Source organism: Manis pentadactyla, chromosome 13 (genome assembly GCF_030020395.1).
Source record: "Manis pentadactyla isolate mManPen7 chromosome 13, mManPen7.hap1, whole genome shotgun sequence".
Taxonomy (NCBI): Eukaryota; Metazoa; Chordata; class Mammalia; order Pholidota; family Manidae; genus Manis; species Manis pentadactyla.
Genome location: NC_080031.1, coordinates 84911802 through 84939435, shown reverse-complemented (window position 1 = coordinate 84939435; position 27634 = coordinate 84911802). Strand labels below are relative to the sequence as shown.

The 27634-nt window shown below is 41.1% G+C and overlaps 2 protein-coding genes across 10 annotated transcripts in view; both read left to right on the top strand.

Moving 5' to 3' along the window:
* The window catches only part of DMXL1 (Dmx like 1), a 169501-nt gene extending 158159 nt beyond the window's left edge, over nt 1-11342 (top strand). For all 7 annotated transcript variants that reach the window (XM_036903236.2, XM_036903234.2, XM_036903230.2 and 4 more), the window contains 3 exons: nt 1057-1109; nt 4568-4785; nt 6610-11342. In XM_036903236.2, the coding sequence (XP_036759131.2) occupies nt 1057-1109; nt 4568-4785; nt 6610-6834 (496 nt within the window). In that variant the 3' untranslated portion in view covers nt 6835-11342. The remainder of the gene's footprint in view (nt 1-1056; nt 1110-4567; nt 4786-6609) is intronic.
* A 4015-nt stretch (nt 11343-15357) lies between these two features.
* Nucleotides 15358-27634, top strand: part of TNFAIP8 (TNF alpha induced protein 8) — a 112200-nt gene continuing 99923 nt past the window's right edge. Inside the window, exons 1-2 of one of the 3 annotated variants that reach the window (XM_036903240.2) lie at nt 15358-15532; nt 18894-18966. In XM_036903240.2, the coding sequence (XP_036759135.1) occupies nt 18900-18966 (67 nt within the window). In that variant the 5' untranslated portion in view covers nt 15358-15532; nt 18894-18899. The remainder of the gene's footprint in view (nt 15533-18893; nt 18967-27634) is intronic. The other 2 variants (XM_057490724.1, XM_036903242.2) reach the window with 2 other exon arrangements.

Genomic DNA, 27634 nt, shown 5'->3' with positions numbered 1-27634 from the left:
AGATATTATACCTGAAATTGAAGTGTATGTGTGTATAGCTAAGCTCTCTTTTTTAAAAACTGCTTTATGTCTGTACATCTCTGAATGTTTTCACAATTATGCTTTAAATATTTATATCTGAAGACACATTTCTTAGAGCATTTTTAGTGTTCTAATTGTGAAGCTAAGAAAATTCTGATGAAAACAATCTATTCCTTCTGTATTTTTAATATTCTAATCTTAAGACTTTAGGAGAAAAGGATTTGATTGTTGGTGGAATTAATTTTTCTCCACATTATTCCCTATGTGTTAAAAAAAACTTGAGACAAAAAAAAAAAAAGAACTATTATTTATTGGCCATGCTATTGAGTTAATCCTCACCATGGCTCTATTAGGTAGATATTATCACTATTTCACAATAACAAACAAGAAACTCAAAGACTCATTCATTGTACCATAGCTATTAAGTTGCCATCCATCCAGCAGTAAAGCTTTTATGTACAAGAAAATGTCTGCTGCTGCTTCCGTTTCTACATCCCAATTTGACTTCCCCCATAACAGCTGAGTTCTAAGATCAAGGCCTACTGAGGTTGCTGAGTTTTTACATTTATCTGTGAGGTCTCACTTGGCACTAGAAGTAGGATTGTAGGAATATGGAGCCTTTGGCCCATTTTCCATAGAAATGTTTACATATATCTGTCCTTTGCAACTCATAGAAAGAAGTAAAAACAGCTCCCATTCATAGTAGAAATAAGTTTTCTGCATGTTCAAGAAAATTCAGTGTACCTTTTTTTGTAGTCCAGCTATTAAAGATTCAATGAATACAAACAGTTTATATATTACATAATACATATAGTATTATTTGTAAATACATGCTAATGTAAGTTGTTCAGTTTGTAAGCCAATGGTGTATAAAAAGTAATCATGCAGAAACAGTGGTTATTTATGTTTGGTGCTTTTATAAATTTAAGAACTTTCTGCAAGAGTAACATTTAAATGTTATATAATGGTATGAGACATATTTTATTTTGTTGTTAAATTTTTGTGTCACTCAAGAAGTTATCTTTTTTTTTCCAGAAATATATGTTTGTGGGATACACTTGTAGCACCTGCCAATAGTTTAGTCCATGGTAAGTTTTGAAAGAATTTTATAATTTTTGGAAGTCACTAAATTAATAAATTAAAAATGATTTTTAAATGGATTTGTTTTTAATGACACATATTTATTAACCTGTAAGGTTTATGATGCACACGATGGCACAGAGTTTGAAAGAAGAAAAATGCAATATACATAATTAACTTTTCACTATACCTTGATATGTCCCCTCTCACCATTCCTATTCAACATTGTATTAGAAGTCCTTTAATGCAATAAGACAAGAAAAGGTACTAAAAGGTATACAGATTGGAAGGGAAGAAATAAAACTGCCTTTATTCACAGATGACATGATTGTATAGAAAATCCCAAAGAACTTAAAAAACAAACGAAAACCTCCTGTAACTAACATGCAAGTATAGCAAACTCACAGGATACTAAGTCAATATACTAAAATCTGTTGCTTTACCATATACCAGCAAGCAACAGTTGGAATATGAAATTTTTTTAAATTGCCATTTTTAATAGCACTGAAAATAATGAAAGACTGAGGCATAAATCTAACAAAATATGTTTAGCATCTGTTGGGAAAACTGCAAAAAAAGAAAATCAAAGATCTGAATAAATGGAGAGACATTCCACATCCACAGATTGGAAGATTGATATTGTTGGATATGTTATTTCCTCCCAACATTACAGATTCAAAGCAATACTAATCAAAACCCCAGCAAACTATTTTGTAGACATCAACTAACTGGTTCTAAGGTTTATATAAAGAGGCAGCAGACCTTGAATACTGAAGAAAAACAAACTTGGAGGACACACAGTACCTGATTTTAGGACTTACTGTAAAGCTACAGGCTACAGTAGTCAAGACATTGTGGTATTGGCTTAAGAATAGACTCAGATTATGGAACAGAATAGAGAACCCAATAATAGGCCCACACATAAATAGTAGACTGATCGTTAACAAAGACACACACACAGTTCAATGGAGACAGGTAGTCTTTTCAACAAATAATCCTATAATAATTGGATGCTGATATGTAGGAAAATGAACCTAAGTATAAACCTCATCCCTTTTACAAAAATTAATTCAATGGACCATAGACCTACATGTAAAATTAAAAACTTTAAAACTTCTAGAAGAAAATACAGGAGGAAAATCTAGGTGACCTTGGGTTTGGAGACAAGGTTTTAGATCCAACACCAAAAGCATAATCCAGGAAAGAAATGAATTTTGAAGACTTAAAAACTACTAAATTCACCATGAGGTACCACTCTATGCACTGAAATGGCCAAAATTAAAGATTCTAGAATACCAAGTGTTGGTGAGGATGTGGAGAAATTGGAACCCTCATGATTTGCTGACAGAAACATAAAATGATACAACTACTTTGGAAAACTCTTTGGCAATTTGCAATGATATTAAACATGCACTTAGAATGACCCAGCAACATATATTCTACATATATACAAGAGAACTGAAAGCATATGTCTGCAAAAAGACCTGTATAGGAATATTCTTAGCAGCTTATAATAGCCAAAAAACTAGAAACAACACAAATGTCCAATGGAAAATGTGGTATATTTATGTAATAGAATACTATTCCACAATAAAACAGCATGACTTGCTGATACTTGAGACAGCATGGATTAAACTCTAAAACATGTTGAAGGAAAAGAAGCCAGGCACAAGAGTGTATACCATATAATATCATGTATGTGAAGTTCAGGAATAGGAAAAACTAAGCAGATAGAAATCAGAATAGTGATTGCCTTTGTAGAAGAGGAGGCTTGACCACTAAGAGGCATGAAGGAACTTTTGGGATGATGAAACATTGTGTGTCATGATCTGAGTGATGGTTACACAAATGTATCCATTTGTCAGAGTGATCAAGGGTGTACACTTAAAACTTCTGCATTTTATGTCTCAAAGTGCTGGTTAAATTTTTAAAACCTCTATAGTTAGTTTTACTTAGATTCTTAAAATGATATTAACTAAATTTTATTGAGTACTTAGTATATGCCAGGTATTGTACATGCTTTGAATAATTCATTTAACCCTCGTACAAGCCTGTTGGCAGGTGGTATTATCCCCACTTTTACAAGTCATGAAACCGAAACTTAGGTTAAATAGTTCACCCAAGGTGAGGTATACATTTAAATGCAAACAAAGTCCAGGATTTAAACTCTGGCATCTGACTCCCAAATCTTCACTCTTCATCAATATGCCATGTTGTCTTTGAGCTATTTAGATTTTTTTTCCCCTAAGATTTATTAGGCTATACCTTGTTGTTTTTTATTAAGAAAACATACTGTGTTTTTATATTTCTGGTATTTATGTTATGTCTTCAGGTTCACTAATTTTTTTTTTAGTGTTTAATCTGCTCTTAATCCTTTTTAGTGTATTTTTAATTTGAACATTGTAGTTATTTATCCCTTAGACTTTTGATTTGGGTATTTTTTAAATGTATATCTTTCATGACCCTACTTACCATGCTCAGTGTTTCATCGAACATATGGAATACAATTATAATAATTTTTAATTTTCTCATCTACTTGTTTTATCATCCGTGCCATTTCTAGGTTAGTTTCCATTGATGAATTTTCTTCTTCTTATGGGTTGTATTTTCCTGCTTCTGTGCATGCCTGGTAGTTTTTTATTAGGTGCCAGGCATTGTGAATTTTACCTTACTAGTTACTGACCTTTTTGTATTGTGTAAATATTTTAAGGTCTATTCTAGGACTTAATTACCTTGAAATAGTTAGATCTTGGCTAAGTTACTTGAAAACAGATAGATTTAGGGGGACTTTGTGAAAGGACCAAAACATTTGGTATAAGGATCATTTTGCCCTACTATGAGGCAAAGCCCTTTTGAATACACTATCCTGTTTTTTAGTGAATTAATGAGGTTTTCCACTATAACTCATGGAAACAGCAACCCAGATAAACTTAGGATACCCCCTTGTGCCATGGCCAGAAAACACTCTATAGACAGTAAATTAGGGCAGTTGTGTGGCTCAGTTTGTTTCCCATCTCTCAGAGGTCATTTTTCATCACTGCCTGATATCCAATGTCTCAAACTATTGTTTCCTACATATAATTTGATTTGTTAATTGTTTCAGGCAGGAGGGTAAAGTTTATCATTTTACCTTGGCCCAAAGGAGGGTCTATCATTTTACCTTGGCCCAACAGGCTTGTACGAGGGTTAAATGAATTATTATATTCAAAGCATGTACAATACCTGGCAAATACTAAGTACTCAATAAAATTTGGTTAATATTATTTTAAGAATCTAAGTAAAACTAATTATAGAGGTTTTAAAAATTTAACCAGCACTTTGAGACATAAAATGCAGAAGTTTTAAATGTACACCCTTGATCACTCTGACATTTTACCTCTTTTTATCTATCTATCATTTTACCTTGGCCCAAAGCTGGAAGTCTGTTTCTTACACTATTAAATGGTTTTTACTTCTTAACTTTCAGCTTTTACTTGCCATGACAGTGGAGCCACTGTTTTAGCGTATGCTCCAAAACATCAGCTACTATTATCAGGTGGCAGAAAAGGCTTTACATGTGTATTTGACCTTCGGCAACGACAGCAGAGGCAGCTTTTCCAGAGCCATGATTCTCCTGTTAAAGCTGTTGCTATTGATCCAACTGAAGAGTACTTTGTTACAGGATCTGCTGAAGGCAACATAAAGGTAAATAACAGTAATGCTACAAAATGGAAAGAAATTTTAAGAAACCTTAGGTCTTTAATCTTTTGATGACACCAGTCTATTTATAATCGTAAAAATTAACTCCTTTGTAGTCAACAATGTTACTGGCTACTTAATAAATCTGTAATGAATGAAATAATACTTAACTTGAAAACTGTCAGTTTTTCAGTTGTCTTCAAATATGCTTAATGCATGCAAAAGAACTGAAATTTTCAAGAATACAAGCATATTTTAGATGTTAGAATTACCTTGACTTCATTTTCAGTGTTATTAAATTCAGTTTCAAGTTCTGTAAAATATGCTGACATTTTCCCTTATCCCAGATTTCTCCCCGTTTTTTCATTTATAGTATTTATATCCAGTTACTCAGTGTCTCATTCAATAATTCTAAATGTACCTGGATAAGCCTTGCCTATAAAAGTCCCTCTCAAACTTCATGGTATTTAAAACCTAGGGGTTGTTTAAAATGTTAAGTAGCTTGTTAAAAACACTGAACAGCTTATTTAAAAAACATACTGCACTCTAGAAATACCATTGCTGGATCCCACCCCAGAAATACTCAGTTGGTAAGTCCAAGGCTTAGGAATGGTGCATTTTTATGACACAGACCTAGTGGTTTTCATGGAGGGTACTTTGGCCACATGTGGTGAGATCTTCAGGGATGTCAGTTTAGACTAGTACCTAAGTTATTCTAATGGTCAGCAGCCTACTGGAGGAATCTAGTTTCTCAGAATCCATTAATTTAATAAGTGCTAGTGAGGCTATTTAATGCAGTTGCACTATTTTGTTAGAACCTGCATATTGTTTTCAGAAAAAACTAACTAGAATTGTAGAATTTTGAAAAGGCTTTTCTTAAAATCAAATACATACACCAACTCCCATTCAGAAATCTTTTCCTTTAGTTTCAAGCTAGTTTCTTATGTGAACTGCCCTGTTTTCAGAATCAGTCATACTATGTTTTAGATTACTTCTTTAGATTAGTTTGTATTCTGATTCTGAGCTTTATTATTTAATCAAGTGAAAGAAGATTTGAAAGTATACCATGTATTCAGAGGTCACAACTTAACAATCATGTCTATCTACAGTACTATGAATTAATGAATTGCGTAACAAAAGGAAAGATTTTTTAAATGTGATCTCAGAAAGTTAGAAAATAAAATTGGTTTTCCTAAATTTAAAATGGATGTACTGAAAGCATTTAGGTCCTTCACATAAATGAAGTTGCTTATAAATTACTTTAGGACACATTATTTTTGTAAGGGCTGAAAGTAGAGCCTCTTAGTAAATAAAATATAGTAAAATTTTAATGATTAACTCCATCTTACTGATGGTACATATTTTTGCCTGGTCTGAGGACCTCTAGGATGTGGTACTTGCCTTTTTCCAGTGGTTCTGATCTCCTGGTGGGTATTATAGAGAAAGGATTACCCCACTATACAACTCACAGTGAAAGCTTTGCTGAGAGAGAGGAAATCTTATTATTTTATTACATGTCATTATAATATTACAAGTCTTAGCAATGTATGCGTAACCTCCTTGTACCTAAGTTTTCTCATCTGCAATGCAGGGGTTAAAATACGTTCCTCTCTTACTGGATGGATTTTGAAGAATGTAGTAATAACAGAGTAATTGGGAAAACTGTAACACCCTATAAAGAATCGAGTTATGACCTTAGGCCTACACAGATTTTTCTCCCTCTCTATTTTAGAAATTTCTTTTTTGCACAGGAAACACGCCTACATTTTTCATTTGGATTTTTAAGGTAACTGTCATCCCAATTTTTATTTTGTACTTAATGTCTTTCAGATTTGGAGTCTTTCTACATTTAGTCTTCTCCACACTTTTATCAATGAACATGCTCGACAGTCAATTTTCAGAAATATCGGAACTGGAGTGATGCAAATTGAGACAGGGCCAGCAAATCATATTTTTTCATGTGGAGCTGATGGAACAATGAAAATGAGAATACTACCAGATCAGTTCAGCCCACTAAATGAAGTGTTGAAAAATGATGTGAAATTTATGCTGTAACATTTTGACAATAAGATGTATAATTTATTACCTATTCCATGATAACCAACACATGTAATGTACAGTGAGCACTCTCTATGCCACAAATAAGCTAATGCTTTCTTATTTTCATATTTATTTTATGGAGCTTTGCCCTTGATGCACTGATGCCTTAAAAATTAACAAGTTTATTCAGAATTAGACTACATTGCCTAAAGTAGAATGTGTAAGTAATGCTATAATAATACATATTTATAGTATGTTATAGTGAGTATGTTATAGTGTTCAAGGAGTCTTGTTTTCATACTGTTGTCAAACACTGCTGCAGGTATCTCTGCATGAATTTCTTTTACAGTAACAATACCAGTTGTGTAAGGTTACACATCAGTCATCACTTAATTCACCACATCTCACTTCCTTTGTCAAACTTCCTTTCTCAAACTCTTCTTCTCTTAATTAATGATAGATTGATATTTGGGTAAAAATTTTTTAAATTAACATCTTCATTAAAACTGTCATTGGGACATCAGTGATAAATGAGCCACATGGCTTATTATGCAGTTTTCATCAATCTCCCCTCTGGAGTCCAAGTGTGTGTGTATATATGTAAAATATCTTGCACATCTCATTTGAAGTTAGTTTGTGTATATATGAGAGAAAACATCAAGTCTTTTTAGATGTTTTTTGTGCCATACTCAACTACTGCCACTAGATTAGCAACTTTTTTTCCATATTTTTTCTTCTTAAATTCCCATTCCAATTTTCAAGTAAATTTCAGGAAGATTTCCAAGATTATTATTTTAAAGATTATATTGAGTCAAGTAAGTTTTAGCAGGCAATAACGATTCTGTGTTGGCATATATGAGACATTTAAAAGTAAGTTTATAAATTTGCAAAAGGATGTTTGAGCACTAATGAAACATTTTACCTAATTTTTTTTTTTAGGTGCTTTAGTCTCAAAGTTCTGAAAACCCTATAGCAGTATTTTTAGAAACAAATGTGAGAACAGTAAAATTAAATAGACAGCATATACAAATGTAAAGTACCTGCCAGACCAACATTAACAAAAATAAACTGAACCTTATATTTTATTATCATTGCCAAAATATATTATTATAAAATATGACCAAAATATTAAAGATACACAGTGCTTTTAACTTAAATGTGCTAACCCAAATCTCTCTGTTTTTGTGCTATACCTTTTTGATTCAGAATTATAGAAAACTTGATAAATACTTGATTTTAACCAAGGAGACTGGAGGCAGATGGGACAGAGTGTTTAAGGGACAATTATATACTATTTAGCTCAAATATATTTTGTTGATAGGAACTATAAGAACATTTTTATGTAACAAAATATGGACAACTATTATCTTGGAAATTAAATAAGAATCAAATAAAACAAAGAAATGAAGGGCTGGTAAAATGAATTTTGTAATATCCTCAGGATACTTTTATCTTAAAAGTATATTGTTTAAAGATTTTGTAAATTATATTCATAATTTTAAGTGTGTTGAGCAAGTAGCAGTGAAGACACTGTCATTATGTAGAGAGTTTATGTGCACATAACCTATACCTATAAATTGTGCAATAACAATGACTATTTTCTCATGGAGAAATCTGACAGCATTGCAAACAATACTATTGGTTCATTTAGTTAATAAGCTTAGTTAAGCTTAAGTTATTTTTCAGTAATTTCTTCACAAATCAAGATTCAAAAGGCTTTAAACACTTTCAGTGAGGTAGAAAATTTACTGTTATTAGAAAAAAGGTCTTGTTGATGAACAGTAAGCATTTTAATTGAGGGTTTATATGAATAACAAATTACATAAGCCTATATGTATTTACATCCAGAGTCATAATATTTTAAACAATAATGCAGTGACCTTTTATTTAAACATGCTATTGTTTTAAGTAATATTTATGCCACTTTAGTTAACTTAATATGTGACATTTTAAAATCAAGAATTTCTGTATTTGTATTTGGTTAATGTAGAAAGAATTGAATAGTTTCCCAGATGCTGTGTTCTTACTTTTCTGCAGTGTTTTTAAATTATTAGGTAAGCACTATTCGAAAAAGGTAAAAATAAAAATAGTTGGAGTGTATATTTAAGTATCAAATTATGTACACATATGTAAGATTTTATCCACATTAGTGGAGTGGATACATCAAAAGATATTGTTTAAGTTTTCTGAGAATGTAGCTTTATAATGATGGAAGAATTCACAACATTACAAGTTTTGTTTTCTGAAATGTAGGATTTTCCTTGTTTAGAATATGGGACAGTCAACTCCATCCTCCTCCCTTGCTCTCTTGTTGTCTTGCCCAAATTCATTTCTTCTTTTCTATTTCTTTTTTTTTAAAAGTGTGGCAATTTCTCACACTGGTCTCAACAGTCAGAATGTAATACAAAGATACCCACTTAAAAGGATTTAAAAACAATTCTTATAAAACCTTTCAATGGTGGTGATCTTTTTAACAAGCTTGGAAACCCAGATGGACCAGAGTTTACCAAACAAAAAATTTAAATGTCATATGGCAGGGGACCACAGTCAAGGTTAAAAGAAAAGACAGACTAGAAGAGTTCTTTGCATAGTAATAAGAAAAGTATTAATGTCCTTATATACAAAGAGAATTTTAAAATAAATTATTGGAGAAATACACAAATAATTCATAGAGTAGTCATTGAAGAAGTCAGGAAGCATAAAATATGTTCTCAATAACGGCTAAAGGAATATAAAAAAACAATGTAATAACATATTTCATATATCATTAGTATGAAATCAAAACAATGACATCAGTTTTGGTGAAGATGCAAGGAAATGGGCACACTGAAACACTGCTGGCAGAACTAAACTGCTACAGAGTTACCTAGGTGTGTATTAGGATTGAATTGAATACACATGCTTTCACTGAGCTAACTTACTTTGGAGATTGTCCTATAAAGGTAAAAGCACCCAGGCACAAAAATAGTAGTACACAGATGTTTATTGAAATATCTGTTGGAGCAAAATGCTGGAAATCTAAACGTTAATTTGTGAGTAAATGGTTGAATAAATTGTAGGACATCTAATGGAATATTCTGTCAACACTAAAGAATGTTAGATTTGAACCTTTATCTGAAAAGAGGTTGGTGAGAAAAATTGCAAAGTAAAAGTTGTAATATTCCATATTATTTCAGGTTTTTTAGTCTTATATGTATGTAGAGGTGTAGAAATCTGTATGGAAAAATACACAGAAAACTTTAACATGGAAGGAGGTAGTAATTTTCCAAACTGCTTTAACTCCCACTCAATAATGTGATATCAAAGATAGTTGTATATGGGGAGGGTGACGGGGGGTAGGGGCTATATTTTTATACCAAATAGGACGATGACTTTAGGAGCTGCTGTGTTGAATGAGGTGGTTTTGTGTCAGGCATATTCCTCTTTGAATTGTTGAGGTATTTTTAATGCTCAGTATTTAAGTAGCAAGGTTAAAATGTTACCCTTTGGGGTCCTTGGAAAATGTTGAACATAGATTACTTAAATGTACCCATCTGTCTTTTAGAAATGCATATAGCTTTTTTGCTTCAGTTATTTTGAAAGCTAAATCTGTTTTTGAGTTTTTATGACTTTTTTCCCAGTGGAAATGCTTTACTTATATACAACTGATTGTTTGTTTAGTATATAGTTATCATCTATGTAGCAAAACTTAAGTAGTACAATTTATCAGGCTGGGATATCTGTTAAATAAGATTTTCAATCTACTTTCCTCTGACATGCAAATCACTCAAAGCTCCAGTATTCTCATCCTGTTCACCAGGATCAGACTTGAGCCCCAAGAGCCCATCCTATAAATCAGGTCCAGGTGTGTATGTGGCACCTTGAATGAAGTTCCTTACATAGAGTACTTCTCAGTCTCTGTGACTACAGTTGGCCTGTGAACTACAGTTGACCCTTGAACTCTGTGGTTTGGGGGAGATTTGCAACAATTTGAAAAATTTCTCTAGCTTGTAAGAATACAGTATATAATAGATGTAACATACAAAATAATTGTTAACTGTTTATGTTATCATAAACAGGCTATTAGTAGTTAAGTTTTGGGGGAGTAGGTTATATTTGGATTTTTGACTGCACGGGGTAGGGGTCAACACTCCTTACCCCTAACGGTGTCACGGTCAACTATAATGAGACACACAGTGGTGAGACAGAGATAGGTAGCTCCCATTCTAAAAGGGGGAAAGTAAGAGTTACGTAGTAGTCGCTGGTCCATAGAGATTCTGAAATTTAGCTGGACACATGTCACCAGTGCTTGAGTAATCCTGCTCCCCAGAAGTTGTTCTTCACGGCTCTTGGCTCCACCATTTGGGCTGGGTTTTTTTTCTACCTCTGAATCATCCTTCCAAGGAAGTGGCCCATGTTTTTAACTGAATAGTGTTTTCAGCCTGTTTCCTGGCCAGAGAGGTTTTACAGTTCAGAGGCCTCTCTATATTTTGTGCTATTCCTATCTATTACAGTTCAATCTAATAAAATTACTTTTAAAAACTTGTGAGTTTCTTATATATTAAATTATTCAGTGCAGTAGACAAAAGCCACATCCATATATTTTTTTTCTGAAAAACAGGCCCTTCTCTACCTTGGGCCTCTTGAGGTTGCTGTGACAGAAATTCTGTCTCACCAAAGGGTCTACATGTCCACCTTAAATCTGAGATCTTATCAAAAGGACTTCAACTACAGTCTTAACTATATTTTTATAATCCACCATTTGTCATCTACCATAAATAAGGTAGGAAAGTTAATCACCTTGTTAATTTCTGGTGTTATCACACTATGAAATAAGGTGGAATCCTATGTCTTTACCAAAGTTAAAGGGACGAAAGACTAACAATCTTTGATGACAGTGATGCCAGTTGTCTGAGATTCTAAGGCCTCTTCCCCAGACCCCTAGAGTAAGCAAGGAGGCAAACAGCCGCTCTGCATTGCCTCTACTATCAGCACCCATTGTCTCTCAGGTCTAGATAACCCTAGTAAAGTGGATTGTGATGAGATAAAGTGGTAGGGTCCATGGCGAATTTTATATTTTTTAATTTAAGCATTTTTATGTTTTTTGACGTATAGATAGAGGTTGAGGATAAAAGAAGATATTTATGGAATGCAGTCCCTGGAGATAAAAAGGAGGGTATTGGGGCAGGGGGGGAGGCAGATAACTGGTAAGTGGGTCTGCTCTGATCCATTTGGATGAGAAGAAAGGACATCATGATGAGTGTGGATGCAGGTGGCATTTTTGGTATGTGGGGCAGGAAGTCGAGAAAACTATTGATCTGTATATTCCCTATGAAATAGGTGATGAGATTTTATATCAATAACAGGAAGGATGAGGTATGGGAAAGATGTCTCCAGGAAAGGGGTAAAGATTGAGCCCCTCTTCTTCCCATCCATGCAGGAGGATGTCCAGGCTGCATGAAGACCTAGGTGAGCTTAGAGGTCATGAATCCAGAGAGAATCAAGTTTCACTTGTAACTCAGGGATAGGGGTCGGGGGAAGTAAATATGTTCCCAGCCCTGAGGCAAATTAACTTTGAAGCCAAACTCAGTCAAAGGGAGAAATAAAGTGGGAGAAACCCATTTATTACCTACAAGCAGTCGTCCACTTCTGCTTACCCATGTCTCATGACCTGGCTGCAAAAAAGAACCCCACCAAACTTCTCCAGTCCAGATGTTACCTTCACTCCTCCCACCCTTGTAATCGCCTATGATATGGAGGTGGACCACTTCTGGCTACCCCTTAGAAAAACCTATTGATACGGAGATGCACTAAGGCCAGCTGAAAATCCTGGAAAGAGTGCAGTTTTACCCACACACATTTTTTGGTTTCTTTTAAGTAGCCCATAGAAAAAATATGGATAGCTAGAAAGATTTGCCAGGTGAGTACAGGGAAGGACAATGGGGTAAAGGAATGGGAGGCTCTAGAAGTGAGTGACTGAAGTATGGTCCTTGGGGTTAGGCCTGAGAGGAAAGGATGCTGACAGAGAGATGCAGTGCAAGTCTGCCTGAGGTAAAGGGGGAGTGTGGGGACCAATGATGAGAGGCTGTATTTGGGGTGTGGAATGCTGGAGATAAAGATTTCAGACTCTCTTAACTATAAAGATAAAGGTAGAAGGGGGGCCCTGGGGATTGCTGCTCCAAGGTGCACCTGGGCACAAGGGAGGCTGAAATGATTTACTGGGGTTGAGGTTGCAGACAGCATGACTTCCTGGCAGTCATGCAGATGGGGCTCCTCCTGTCTCACACAGTAGAAGCAGCCAAGTCTCATTAAGTTTTGTGCCTTACCCAGTCATCCAGGTTACACAGGGCAGATCCAGTACTAGAACTCTTAAGTTGGTGGTGACAAATGCCACTGCCCATGGGCATTCAGGGATTGTTTCTTATTATTTGGGGGTGGGAGACCTGAGAGTGTATAAACCCTTTAATTTCTAACTTAGTTGCATCGCTGCAGACTCAACAGGTATTTAGAAACTAGCTGCCTTTGTCCTTCCCTCTACTGGGTGGCACCACCAAAGACAGCCTGCCAATCCTGAAACCCTGGAAATAGATCTATGTGACTGGCCTTCCCTCACCCAACATCCCATCAATCCCTAGGGCCTGGAAAAGTCTTGAATCAATCTTTCCACCTACTTAGTTTAGGCCCAAAGCATCGTATTTGTTTCCTATTACTGCCCCCCAAAATTACCACAGATATAGGGGGTTAAAACAACACAAGTTTATTATTTTGTTCTATAGGTCAGAAGTCCAGTATGGGTGTCACCAAGGATAAAATCAAAGTGTCAGCAGATCTGAGTTCCCTTCTGGAGGCTCTAAGGGACAATCCATCTCCTTACTTATTCCAGTTATTAGCAGAATTCAGGACTGCAATTTCCATTTTTTGTTGGTGAAGATTTCCCACCTTTTAGAGGACACCAGCTAGCTTCTGACACATTCATTGGCTCCTGGGCCAGAGTAAGTTCCTTTCATACTTTGAATCTCTCTGATTCATTCTTCTTCCACTTTATGGGACTCATATTATTAGATTAGATCCACCCAAATAAACCAGGATAATCTCCCCATTTCAATGACTTTAACCTTACATCTACAAAGTCTCCTTTTCCACTTAAGGCAACATATTCACAAGTTCTGGGCATTAGAGAATGGACATTTTTCTTGGAGTCATTACCTACCACAGTATCCCAACCTGGCCTATTTAAATAATTTCATTAGCAAGTTTCCTGGCTCTGGCATTCTCTATGCTGTTTTCAGATTAAACTTTCTAGAACATTTGGTATGTCTCCCATGCTTAAAATCCTTCTGGCTTTCTACTTACCAAGAGTGAAATTAATGTTCTTAAGCTCCTGTAGGAAGAAAGCATTTGGATTTGGTCCTTTTCTGTTGCTTTAGCATCATTCCAATCTCCACTCTTCGTCTTTCCCAACCCTTCATAATGCTTGAAAAATGCCCTTTCTCCCCCTATAGCTGCTTCTGAAGTTCCCATCCTCATAGCTATAATCAAGGACAGTGAACTCTCCTGAACACCTCTGAACAGTCTGTATATTCCCATTTTGGACATTAAACCCAAACTGTTGTAAGTTTTGTCTGTTTCATCTACGTTCCTCTTCCAACCATACTCTGCCACTAAATGTGTAACTTTGGGCATCTGTATGACTTCACTATGTTTCCCTTTCCCTTTGTAAACTTAAGGTAGCTATTATCTATAGGTTGTTGTGAGGATTAGTACAGTGACTCGCACATATTGTTTTGCTAGTATTAATATTGCCAGTCCTCTGCACAAAGCCACCATATAGTAGGTGCGTAATGGATCTTTGTGGTATGGATGGCTTATACGGATAGTAATAATGGCAACAGACGCTAACATCCATGCGTACTCATTAGGTCTGTCAGGCACAGTGTAAACACATAGGAGCTCATTCAACCGTCTCAGCACAGCTTGGTATCAAGTTTAAATCTACGAAGCCTAGAGGCCGGAAAGGTAACATCTTGCCTGCGGGTATCCCAGGCCGGTCCTGGTCTCGCCTCGCAGTCGGGGTCCAGCTCCCAGGCCGCTGCCCCGCTCTCCCGGGTTCTCCTGAGGGTCATCACCCCCAACCCAGGGCCTCAGGCGGGTCCGCGGAGCTGCCCGGCTCCTCGTCCACGCCCGGCCCTGCCCCGGCCTCCTACATGCCCCTGCTCCTCTCCCGTGCCTCGCCAGCAGCTCAGCCCTTCCCTACCCATACGCGGTACTGCCGGCCACCGCTCCTCCTCCCAGGCCCGCTCTGCCCCTCCTCTGAGCTCCGCCCCACCCTCCCAGCTACTCCCCTCGGTCCCGCCCACCCCTTAGGCCCTCCTCTAAGCTCCTCCAAGCCCCGCCCCTGGCCTCAAGCCCCGCCCTATCCCGCGAGCCTCTCCCCTCTAGCCCCGCCCAATTCACTTAACACCACCTCTCAGCCCCTCTCCCAGCTCGCTCTCAGCTCTCGGCCCTGCCCCCGTCTCCTGGCTCCTCCTCCAGGCCCCGCCCCGTCCTCCTGGCTCCTTCTCCTAGAACGCCCCGCCCCCGCGTCCTGGCTCATTTTCTCCCGCCGGCTCCCGCCCGCGCTCGGCTGATCCGTCCGCGGGAGTCCGCGAGCGTCCGAGCGGCTAGGGAACTCCGCGCCGTGCGATCGCCCAGCTTCGCCTCTCAGTGTCCCGACGCACCGCGCTCCTTCCTCCGAGTAAGTGCCTCTGGGCGCGCGAGTCTACACACACCCTCACGGGGCTCCTCGGCTCTGGGCTGCGGGCTATGCTGGGGGCGCGCTTTCCGCTCATCGAGAGTTCCGGTGTGAGTGGGTGTGAGCGGGTGTGAGTGGGTGCGAGTGCGAATGTGCAGGCGTAGACGGCCCCGGAAACTCCCGAGTTTCACCCAATTCCTGCGTCGCAGCGACAACCCGAGACCTCGGGCTGGGAGCCCTTACGGACTAGTGTCGACCCCTTCACCTACTTGCACCGCCTGCGCTGAGCCCTCTCGCGCTTTCCTCCTGCGGACGCGGACCCTGCTGCGCGTCGCGCCTTCCTGCCCACAGCTCTTGCTCTCCAAAGGACTGCCCGCCAGGGTTATCAGGATGCCCCAGATTGCAGACCGAGATTGTAATCCAGCCCTTCGCTGTAAACCAGGCAGGAACTAGAGTTTTGTCTTGAGATGATGGTGGAGACTTCCTTTAAAGAAGAAAGGTGTGTGTGTGTGTGTGTGTGTGTGTGTGTGCCCTCGTGTGTGCCCTTGTGTGTGTGTGTGTGTGTGTGTGTGCTCGTGTGTGCCCTTTGTGTGTGTGTGTGTGTGTGCTCGTGTGTGCCCTTGTGTGTGTGTGTGTGTGTGTGTGTGTGCTCGTGTGTGCCCTTTGTGTGTGTGTGTGTGTGTGTGTGTGCTCGTGTGTGCCCTTGCGCGCGTCAGAAACATTGGAGCCCTCAGCACCTCATTCCAAAACACCTGATGAGCACGCTCGGACCAACGGTGGCTGATAGGCATGTTCAAGATCAGGCTGAACAACCACACTTGGGCTTCTGAAGAACGTTTATTGATTAAGTGACTCCTGTTTCTAAATCCAGCTGGTTTCCTAAAATACAACACTATAGTAAAAGGAGCAAGTACCCTGAGGGAATCATGGAAGGAAAGAGACAGTGGTTGAGTGCCCAGTGTTGAAACAAAATCTTGACTTACTTAAGACTGATGGCTCCATGCCTGTGTAAATTTTTCTTATTGGGGGCCAATACTATCTTAATGTAGGGCATATTTCTACATTAAAAAAAGTTAATTGATAGCATTCATTGATAACAGTGCTGTACTTAAATCTATCTATAAAGTGATTCCTTGGTTGCTGAGGTCCTGAATTCTTCTATATGTCAGTTTATTCCTGCTATGTTCTTGCTGTGAACGTAGATACTCATAAAATTTCCCCACTTCTTTAATAAGAATTCATTTAAGGGGTGATGGTAGGAAAATGACATGTTGAGTAGAATATTCATTGAAATGTAAGGATAACAAAACCAAGTGGCTAAAAGACATCAGAACAGAGCAGCCTTTAAGTTGCCATTGTGCATTGGCATATGAAAGTTAAGAGTTGATAAGTCACTCACTCTAAGTACTGCTTATCACAGCAGATATTTTTATCCTGGTTTGAATCTTGTGTTACACAAAAGCGTTTCCACAGTGTTTAAACTAAGGAAACATTATGCTTCGAAATGTAAACATATGACTCCATCTCTCTTTAAGGAAAGAAATAATTATCACACTTAATTAAACACCTAGAAACATTTATTACCACCTTCTAATTAGATCTGTCATGGGGAGTTAAGTCAGCAAGTTATTAATATTCTAGCTGGCAACATAATTAGCTTTTCTGTAGATTTTTTTGGATGCCTGTTCCCCTCCATACACGTTAATCATAACCCCAATCCCTTGTCTACCTTTTGAGTTTTTACCTGTAATTTTGAGTAAATAAAGTTTAGGGAACTTTGCATTAAGCTCTTTGCATTAAGAGATGTAGACCTTCCAAGCCACTGTATTCATCTAGATTATCTGATAACTTAAGAATTAATAAATATATTTAAATAAGAAAGTTCCCCCAAAAGGGTAGTGATCCTGTACAAAGGGCCTTTAAAATTTTTTCTTCAAGAGACCTATCTTTTAATCTTAATCTTTTGTCCTAGTGTGCATAAATTTAAAGAGAAAGGGGGTGTGGTATGAGCTGGAATACCTTCTCATCTTCGTTGTCTCTTAATTTTCTGTTTCTGACTGTATTGCTGGAAAAAGCCTTCATCCGCATAGTGAGGTGTTAAGGTCAGGCTGTTCTGGGATCCCACCAGAATGGCAGAAAGTGAGGGAGAACGCTCACACTGCAAGGCCAGGAACAGAGCACTTTATGAGGCCTGTTCTCTGCAATTCTTCATTCTGTTGAAATTGGAGGAAAGGATGTGTGGGGAGAAATGATTGCATCCAAGCAGTGCTCATTAGGAAATGCCATATGGGGGGAGGAGCAGATTTCTCCGCGGTTTATGGCTTAGGGAACTTAAATAACTGATCCTTGAGGCTGAGTCTGCCACGGTGCTGGGCACTACAGAGGGCTCCTAGTTAATTGATCCAGTCGATCCTTTTGTGGTTGGGAAAGGCCCTTGGAATGAACACATTTCCTTCTTGGAGATTTTATTCCTCGTCAGCCAGAATTGAGCTTTGCTTCCACACTGTGCAGAATAGTTCACTCCTCACCCCCATTTCTGCTGCTACAAGTTGAAAGAATTGAACTTGGGGTGACCTCCAGGAAGCAGGGAGGGTAAGAGATGACAAAGAAGGGCCACCGGTTTTCTCATGAGGGGAAAGAGTATTCGTGTCCCCTCCCAGGAGCACTGACTTGGGTGCAGGGACATGCACAGGGGCCAACCTGGATAACAAAGTGGACAGTTTACTCCAGTTTGGCATTCTAAGTGAGCTCAGCTCTGATGCAGAAGTTAAGGAAAGACACTGTGTGATGCCAGATTATCTTTTATCACCTCGCCCCTCCTCATGCTGCCCACATCCTGCATTTAATACCAAATGCACACAGTAAGAACCCAACAAACACCGAAAGGAGCTTTTAACAGCCAACGTCTGTGTTTCACTGTGGGAAACAGTTTGCTTCCCACCCTTCCATCTCTGCTTTTGATGACTGTGACCCTGGGGTCTGAGCCAACTGAAGTTTCTAGACTTTTGTCCCTCAGTGCTTCCTGAGAGCTGAAAATGGATGATTGTTGAGGGTAAAAAAAAGCAAGTAAAAAAAAATTAGTGAACTATGTTGCAAAATGTAAATGAGGTCAAATAGTACCCAGTGAATGTTAGTTTGCATTCTACGTTTTGGAGTGAGAGGAGGAAATGAGCTGTAAGCTCGAGGGTGGATAATTCTAGAATGTGAGAGGCACCTTAGAGACATCTGGCCCAAGAGTCTTAGACCATAACATTTGTCAGTTACACCAGTTTGGAGGTGTATCCCTTGGTTTGCAGGAGGTGAGTACCATTCATTTACAAAGCAGGCATTTATTGAGCTCCTGCTGTGTGTATCATCCTCTCAGGTTCACATGAAGGCCTGGGGTCCTAGAGGACTGGTGACTTGCAGAAAAATGTTGGTAGGATTGGGTCCCAAAGGTAAGTTGATAGTGGCAGAAATGGGTCCCAAATTCTGTGTTTCACAGAGGAAGGTAAGGGCACTTCCACAGGAGAAGAACCATTTTCAAAATATCTTACTTTCTCCCTAATGAGAAACTGCAATAAGCACATTTCTTCTGATGTCTGTTTGACCTGACAAGTGGCAAGACTGCCATAAACCTGATTCTGCAAGATTTTGTGTTCTTGGCCTTTTGTGTCAAGCATAGAAGTTACCTGAGACACTTGTTTTAAAATGTCACAGGCGATAATTTAAAATGCAATAATCAGGTAACACCCACTCATCCTTTTAGAAAGCAGTGAATTTTCCTCTAGAAACAAAGTATGTATGGTTCAGAACCAAGGGAGCCGAGTTTCAGACCCAGCTGCAAAGCTGGATAGGCATCAACACGTTTGTTTTCCTAGGGTTGTGCTTTTTTCAAATAGAACCAGAGGGATTATAGACCAACAGGAAGATATTTTCTCAAGGTGACAGAGGGGTTGGTGTACGGTTATCTCGCCACCAAAAAGGGAGAAGGTGAGTGAGAGGTCACATGGATGGGGGCCTGTGCTGGTGTGGGCCCAGGCTGACTTATAAACAAGTCGGGGTTTGCGTCTTTAAAAACAGAGAATGGAATTAAGTCCAAAATTCCACTTGTTGTAGTTTCTATAAACACTGGGAATAAAGATGATGTTTAGTTTAGTCAAGAAGTGGTTGGTTGGCTCACATGACTGCTGGAATCGGCTGATTGTGTCTCAGCCACCACAGGCTGTGTGACTGTGGACAGTCTGCTTAAGCTCCCTCAGCCTGTTTCTTCACCTGAAAACTGGGGATAATATTTACATCATAGGGTTGTTGTGTGGGTTAAAGCAGAATGTTCCTCTCTGGTTGTCCAGTATGCAGAAGGCAGCCAGCAGTCAGTAGACTTTGTGGGCTTGGTCAGCTTGGTCTCTTTTCAAGAGGATGGTGTTTGTGCTGGGCCATAGTGGAGGAGAGAGGACAGTGGGAACTTGTACCACACATGTGCGTGTAGCATGAGCTCTAACAACCCCAGAGGAACCCAGAGAATGGGGTGACTCTAACAGTTTCTATGAGTCCCAGCTGCAGGGTCCTGTGATTATATAGGAAAATCTTGCTGCTTCTGCTGAGGAGAAATGAGCCAGCACTGGACACCTAGGGTTTATGGGTCTGAGCATGAAGTGCCATGGCTTCCAAAAGGCCCCCCTGTGCATGAGCAAAGGTCTCTTTTAAAGGACCTGTTACAGTTATGTTGTGAGCAGTGGGTTGGCCTTTCATGTCTGGAGATTGTGGAAAAAGTAAAGGTTCCTATGGCCAGCATTCTCACCTGGCCCTGGTCAGCTTGCTCACTTCACATGTGCCAGCAATATGTTGTTATCGACTCTATATAAAGAGCTGCGCCCATTGCTCTAGGCTGCTTGGCTGCAGGAGAGCGGAGGCTGCAGTGGTGGCAGCGCTGAGGACAGAGACAGAGACAGCTGCGGCGACAGAGAGGCCCAGAGGCGGAGACCGGCTTGCTGCATGCAGACTCGCTCTGAGTGGATGGGATTCTAGTGATTGACCTGCCACCATGGGAGTAAATTGGTTATAAAGCCTTTCACCCCAAGAACGTTCCACTGTTATTTTTTCTGGTCTCATTGAATCCATAGTGAACTTGTCTGGGGCTAAAACCCATTGGCAAGACACTGTTGCTTAAAACAGGTAGTGGATGAAAGCACAGTATCGAAGACAGACAGGAAGATATGTCTCCCTTGCCCTCGGTGTTGCAAAGGGACTCTTTGTGGCTGGCATGTCCACAAGGGAAGTTGTGAGAGTTGTGGGAGGCAGAGCAGTGTCGTCTGCTGAGCCAAGCCCCTCTGGGAACATGCTGTCTGCAGGGCCCAGAGCACACTTGTGAGTATTTGGAGGGAGCCAGATAGGGAGACAGAGCCCACCTACTCAATACCTTCCTTAGTGTGGTTCTTACTCCTTTAACCCAAATTCACCCATCTCAGCCTTCTCCACTCCCGTCGAGTATTTCATTCGTTTCTTACACTAGGACTGTCAGTCTGAGTGAGGGAGACGGAGGCTGTGGTGCGTGCTCGTGGAGGCCTAGCTCTCCTCATCCTTTCCTGTCTCGGGCCCTTGAGCTGACTGTTCGGGGCTCTCACACACACACACACACACACACTGCGAGGGAATTCTGCAGAAATGCTCTGGGCTTCTGAGCAAAACTGCAGGTGCAATGTCGGCAACAGATCGCAAAGTTCAAAACAAACTTTGATGACTCAAACCTTTAAGAAATAAGTCTAGTATTTGATTCCACTTCTCTGTGATCAGGGAACAACTCCTTTGTTTTTTTCTATCTTTAAAAAGAAAGATGAGGTTGTTTTCTGGGAAATCGTTGGTGTTCGATTAAATCCTGTCGTGGCCATAGAAGGCAAAGCACTCTTGACTTGCCTGCTGAGATCGGCCCCCAGTGGCTCATGCAGCGCACCTGGGAGATTTGAATGAGCTCAGACCTTCCTTCCTTGAGTGTTGGGTGATGGCCTTGGTGTGCCACACATTTAGCCACTTTGCTGCTTTGCTTTTATGGCCTGGAGGAACCGATAGTGCCCTGGAGACCGGCTGCTATTCCTTGCCAGAGACGGAGACCATATGTCAACAGGATGAGTTTGAGGTTTGGTGGCTTGAGGACATGATTTCCTGGGCGGCCACAAAGGTGGGATGGTGAATGAAATGCTGAGCTGGTCCTCTTTTGTTTCAGCATTCATCTGGGGCCAGAGCTCCCCACCTGACCACAGGTCAGGATCAGGCGGGACGCTTGACAGAAAAGGCGTGGATTCCCAGGCTCCACTTACCACCCAGTGGCTGGGCCTGGGAATCTGTATTTCTTACAAGGCCCCCAGGTGACTGATGCACAGCAAATTGAAAAGCCCTCTCCCGGGAGACCAGTTTTACATCTTGTTCTGCAAAGAAGATGATTCAGGCAGGAGATGTCTATAGGGTATTTTGGGGTGGGAGAGATGGGTGTGTGTAGAAGGAGCAAATATCTTGAAAGTACAGAGTGGCTTTCAGGTTTAAGGAAGATAAAAATGAACACCCATGTACTCATTCTGAGAAATAGCAAAGTGGCATTTCAAGTAGGTCCCCACTGGATGGAAAAATGTTGACCAATAACTAGCAAAAAATAACAACCAAAACCAATAGTGGTGTCCCACAGATAGACCCAGGAATCGAGAACCATGAAGCAGAGATGCTGGGGAGTCACTTGCTCAGTGTTCTTTAGTTGAAAATCTAGCTCTGAGTCGCCGGCAATGCTGGCATCACCATGTGGTGCACTGGCTGACCTGGGGACATTTCCTACATCACTCATGCGGACAGGCAGCCATTCTTTAGGAGGGACACGTGTTGGAAGGGGCCCGGGCACAAGACGGAGCTGCCAAATGACCCGCTTTCCCTGCTCCTCTGCAGGGCCTGCTGCCACCCCCAGCAGCCGGTCCTGTTCTCACAATGGCCCTCTCCTTTTGTAATGGTGGGCAATGGGGAAATGGAGAACACACTGCTTTTTCTTTGAAACCATTTTTCTGTAACTTCCTTCTTTTCCTTCTTCTTTTTCTTTTTTTGCGTTGCGAGTTGTGCCGCCACTTGAGCCTTTCTTCCCTTTTTCTGAATTCTTGTCAGTTTTCGATGTATCATTTGAGTAGCAGCTGTGGGAAATAATAAAGGTCTGCTGCTGATGAGACACAGTACTCAGTTTAATAGAAGCACTGGGTTTTTTTTTTCCCCTCTAGGGTTAAATATCTGACCAGGGACCAGCAAGTATGGAAATGGACTAGTTGGAGTGTTGCCTCAGCCGTCCTCTGTGGGCAGCCAGCCTGCAGTTGTGCTGTCCTGTGCCCAGGGCCTCTGGCCTCACAGTCTGGGAAAGGGGGCGGGTGAAGGAAATCAGACAGCGACTTGCAGAGAATTAACTACCCCCATCTTCCTGGTGTGCACCTGGGCTCTGAGTTGCCTACAAGCACATCCACCCTAATTTCCCCTTCAATCAGACTTTTGTAAATTCTGTTCCCTTTCATGGATGCCCTTGGTGTTTGCATATTTATAATAATAAATAGTATACTACATCACTGTAGTTATTTGCTAGGGCTGCCATAAGGTACTACCCACTGGGGGGCTTAAATACAGATATTGAGTCCAAGCTCAAGGTGTCAGCAGTTTGTTCCTCCTGAGGCCTCTCTCCTTGGCTTGCAGACGACTGCCTTCCCCTGGGTTATTTCCTCACATGATCTTTTCTCTCTGCTCACTCATGCCTGGTGTCTCTCTCTTTATAAGGACACTAGTCCTATTGGATTAAGGCCCACCCTCATGACCTCATTTAACCTTAATTACCTTTCTAAAGGCCTTGTCTCCAAATATAGTCACCCTCAGGGCTTCAACATATGAACTTGGAAGGGGGACATAGAATTCTGTCACAGTCACCTTTGTAAAGGGTGTGGCAAATACTACCCTTTGTCATACAGTCTACTGTGCAATCCTCAGAAGTCATGGTTATTATTTTTTGCTTCAAACTATTATCTTTTAAAGAAATTAAAACGTAGGGAAATGTTTTTGTTTTTATCGACTTACTTACTATATTTGGGGTTCTTCCTTCTTTAGTGTAGACCCAAGTTTCCATCAGGTGTTTTTTGTCTTTCAGCCTGAAGGACCTTAGTATTTCTTAGAGCTCAGATTCCCTGGTAGCACATTTCCTCAGCTCCTTTTGAGGGTGCGCTCCAGGCATCTGTGTGTCTAACTCTCTTCTTCTCAGGACACCAGTCATACTGGCTGAGAGCCCACCCTGGTGGTCTCATTTTGGTTGAATCACCTCTTTAAAGACCCTGTCTCCAAATACAATCCTATTTTGAGGTACTGGGTGTTGGGGCTTCAACATAAATATTGGGGGTGACACAGTTCAGGCCATAGAAGTCAGGGTGCTTTCGGCTACAGGTAAGTGTAAATGAATGGACAGTGGTTTGAACAGTAAAGGCGTTAAATTATCATATGTGATGGGTAGGCTGGGGTGGTCCTACCCAAGGTTGAATCAGTGGCTGGAACATCAACAGGGACCAGGTGTTTTCTATCCTTCTCCTTCCCCACCCTGAGCACGTTCGCCTTTTCTCTGCAGACTTGTCCCTCATGGCGGAAAATGGCTTCGTTAGCAACGAGCATCACATGCTGCCCCCAGTGTGTGCTGGGAGCAGGAATGCGTGGGTACATTCAGTGCAGGGGCGGGCCAGAGAGGGCAGCGAAACCCTGTTCTCCTGTAGTGCTGTCTCCTCGCATCAGGGGCTAGAACCTTTCCTGAAGCCTCCTCACGCCTCATGGGCCAGAGCTCCGTCACGGCTGCGAGGAAGCTGTGAAAGCAAGTCGTGGGTGCTGGGGAGAACCTCTCCTGTGGGAGCCTGGCTGTGCCGAGAAGGAGAACGGAGCGGGGCATGATCTCTGGGCAAAGAGCAGCCGCCCAGCCTCGGGGCCCAGGACCTCGAAGCTGCATAGGTCATCACTCTTACCGATAAAAATCATCCCAGGTTTTAATGGAATTAAAACTATCCACCTGTGATGAGTAGTTGGTAGAAAAGCAAAACAGAGACATGGAAGGTGTTGAAAATCACAAACACCTCATTACTACTCTCAGTGACTTTCTAATGTTAGGGATCATGGGCCCTGCATTCAAACCTGGAAGACGACCATCCATCGGGGAGTTTGTTATGTTTCTGGAAACATTCACAACCCCCATAACAGTAATCATGACAAACGGTTATTGAGTACTTACAGTGAACCTGGCCCGGTGCTTTATCCACATCCTTTCATTTCATCTTCATTACAGACCTGTGAGAAAGATCTGTTAATTGTTAATCCTTACAGATGAGGAGCTGAGGTTTGGGCACAGAACGATGAGATTTGGGGAGTTTAAATAACCAGCCAGATGCCTGACTGAGCTCAGCTGCAGCCATACTCGTGCGCTCAGCCACCAAAGACCATCCTCCCTCCTTAAAACTGCTACAAACTCCCTCATTGTCTCTGAAGTCTCATGGGCTGTTAGCTCTCCATCCAGCCCGAGTTTCCTTCATAGCTTGTGTCCCTGTTTCATTCTTCACGTTTTGTTGTTCATAATAGCGGGGAGGTGAACCATGGGGGTGTGCTCAGCTGGCATGGCTCACCTGTGACCTTCAACAAGCCACCGCAGTCTCCCCTGCGAAACGCAGGGTGAGATGCAGCCTGTGGGGCCATGTCCCAGTGTTTAGGGTCTGCCCTTCACAGACCCGTTTTCCTTCTGCAGCTTGTCCCCCCAATCCTGTGATTACTGAAGATGTGCTTCACATTTCAAAGCAAGAGTGTGCAAGTTCAAAATCCATGGAGTTGCACTTCCCAAATTGAGAGGAGAAATTGACTCCCTATTTCCTGTTGGGAGGAAGTTGGACAGTTTTAAATGTGTCTTTGGTTATTGGCCTGTGTAGCAGAGTGCCAATCTGAGTGATGGCAAGTTTATCCTAAAGTTTTAGAGTCTGTGTGAGGCTCATTTGGAAGAAGCTGGGACGGCATCCTGATAGCTGTGCTGCCTGCTCCCGGCAGGATGCTCAGGCCGCTCACAGTTGCCTTAGCAGATGCGGTTCTGGGTGTGGTTCTTGTCTGGTGGCCCTCATGCCACACATGTGGTGTGGCTGTTGCTCCAAGGTCCTGTCCCCACAGCTCAGAACCAGTGCAGACCCTGCAAGCCTGTATTTCCTCACTTAGTTCCTGAACTCAGTGTTGCTAAAGCTGGAACAACACTTTGGGTGTGGTAGTTCCCTTAGACTTTAGGATGCTTATCAGTTTGGCAAAAATTGTTTAGTTCACTTGTTTTTTTTTAATCCACTGCTGCTATAACTTGCATGGGGAGCTGAGAAGGGGAGTAAGGGGTGTAGATTCCATGTCTAACATAGGAACTCGAAGCTGCCCTGGATTGGTATGCTGAGTGCTACGACTTTGAATCAAGTGGGTGACCTCATGTCTGTAGGAATGCAACACCGAGCAGCTTGTTGCAATTCCAGTAGGCATCCCAGAGGCCATTCTGAATTGAGGCTGCCTTCAAGGTATCTTGGAGCACATCATTTGCCATAAGCTTTAAAAAAAATAGACTGTTACATGGCGAATTTTAATTAAAATGGTATAGATGAAAACGTTTCCCTTAAGCATGAGTGGTCCAGGGAAACCCAAGTTCTTTGTAAGACGCCGGCTCCCGCTGAGTTGCTGCTGGGCGCCTTTTGCTCTCCTACACCTTGCAGTCTCTTCCATCAGTTTTGGCTCTTACTCTGATGACACACCTAGATCCTCTTAACACTATTTTTTTTTCACTTTTTTGTTGGAAGCCACGTGGTGGCTAGATGAGGGTTTGTCTTAGGATCATTCACCAAAGTGTGCGCTTGTTTAATGTGGTTGGTTCTCCGTGTTTCTGTTTTCCCCCACAATTGATGGGAATGATCTGGAAGCAGTGGGCCAGCTCAGCCCCAGTGGGTGTGAGTGCTGAGGTGGTCTCTTTTCTCAGGTGTGAAGAAATAGTGAAACCCCACATCCTCAACCACCAGGGAAGTCTAACTGGTAACAGAGTCGTTGATAGGGAAAAGCTGCCCAGGCTGTGAGAAATTGCCCTTGTTGAGCACTTTTCTGTTCTCGGTCAGTGTTCCTGAGGTGAGGAGCTTAGAGTCAGGCTCTCCACTCCTGGGGCCTGGCCCACCAGAGGCAGCTCACCAGCCCGACCCACTTTTGTGAGTTTTTTCCCAGATCTAGCATTTCAAATCTCAATTGAAAAAGTCCTGGGAATAACTATTTGCTCCTAGGAATTTCATAGACAAATATAGATTGGTGTAAAAATGTAACTATTTTCAATCCTGCTCTCATAATTCACCAGAAATCATACTGAAGGCTTTTTTTCCCTCCCAAATGCCTGTATTTTGCCTTCTGCCTCTGGCTGGCCCGTGTGTGAGTCAGGTGTCATGTAGAGATCCAGTATTTCCTGAGCATGTACCATGTGCCAGGCATTGTACTAAGCTTTTTATACCCATTGCAAAACCTAAGTTCTATCATTATTATCCCCATTTTAAAGATGACAATATTGAGATCACAAGGGTTTAAGTCTTTACTCAAGGTCAAAAGCAAAGCAGATATTCAAATTCATTGGTTCTTAACCATATTCTTGTACTTCCTCTTGCAAAAATACACACACTTCACAGGCTCCTTGCAGGTGCTGGCTATATAGGTCAGTAGCAAAGCTGGCCTCCAGGGCTTGGAGCTGGCCACTCTCTGACATTTAGATCATTTTTTTTTCTTTAAAGTATTACCGACTATGTCCCCTATGTTGTACTTTTCATCCATGTGACTTACTTATTTTATTACTGCAAGTTTGTACCTTTTATCCCCTCCACCTATTTTGCCCATCTGCCCACCCCCTATGATGTTTAGATCTTGAACAGATGTGGTTTAGACTCGGCAGCATGAATGGGAGGGAAGTGGGGAGTAGTGCAAACCCACTGTCAGGGCTGCAGACAGCTTGTGAGTGGCATGTCTTGCTGATAACTAGTCAACAGTGTTACCAGAACTTGCTTATTAACACCTCAACAAAGGACAGGAGAGGGGAGGTGAAACTTACATGTG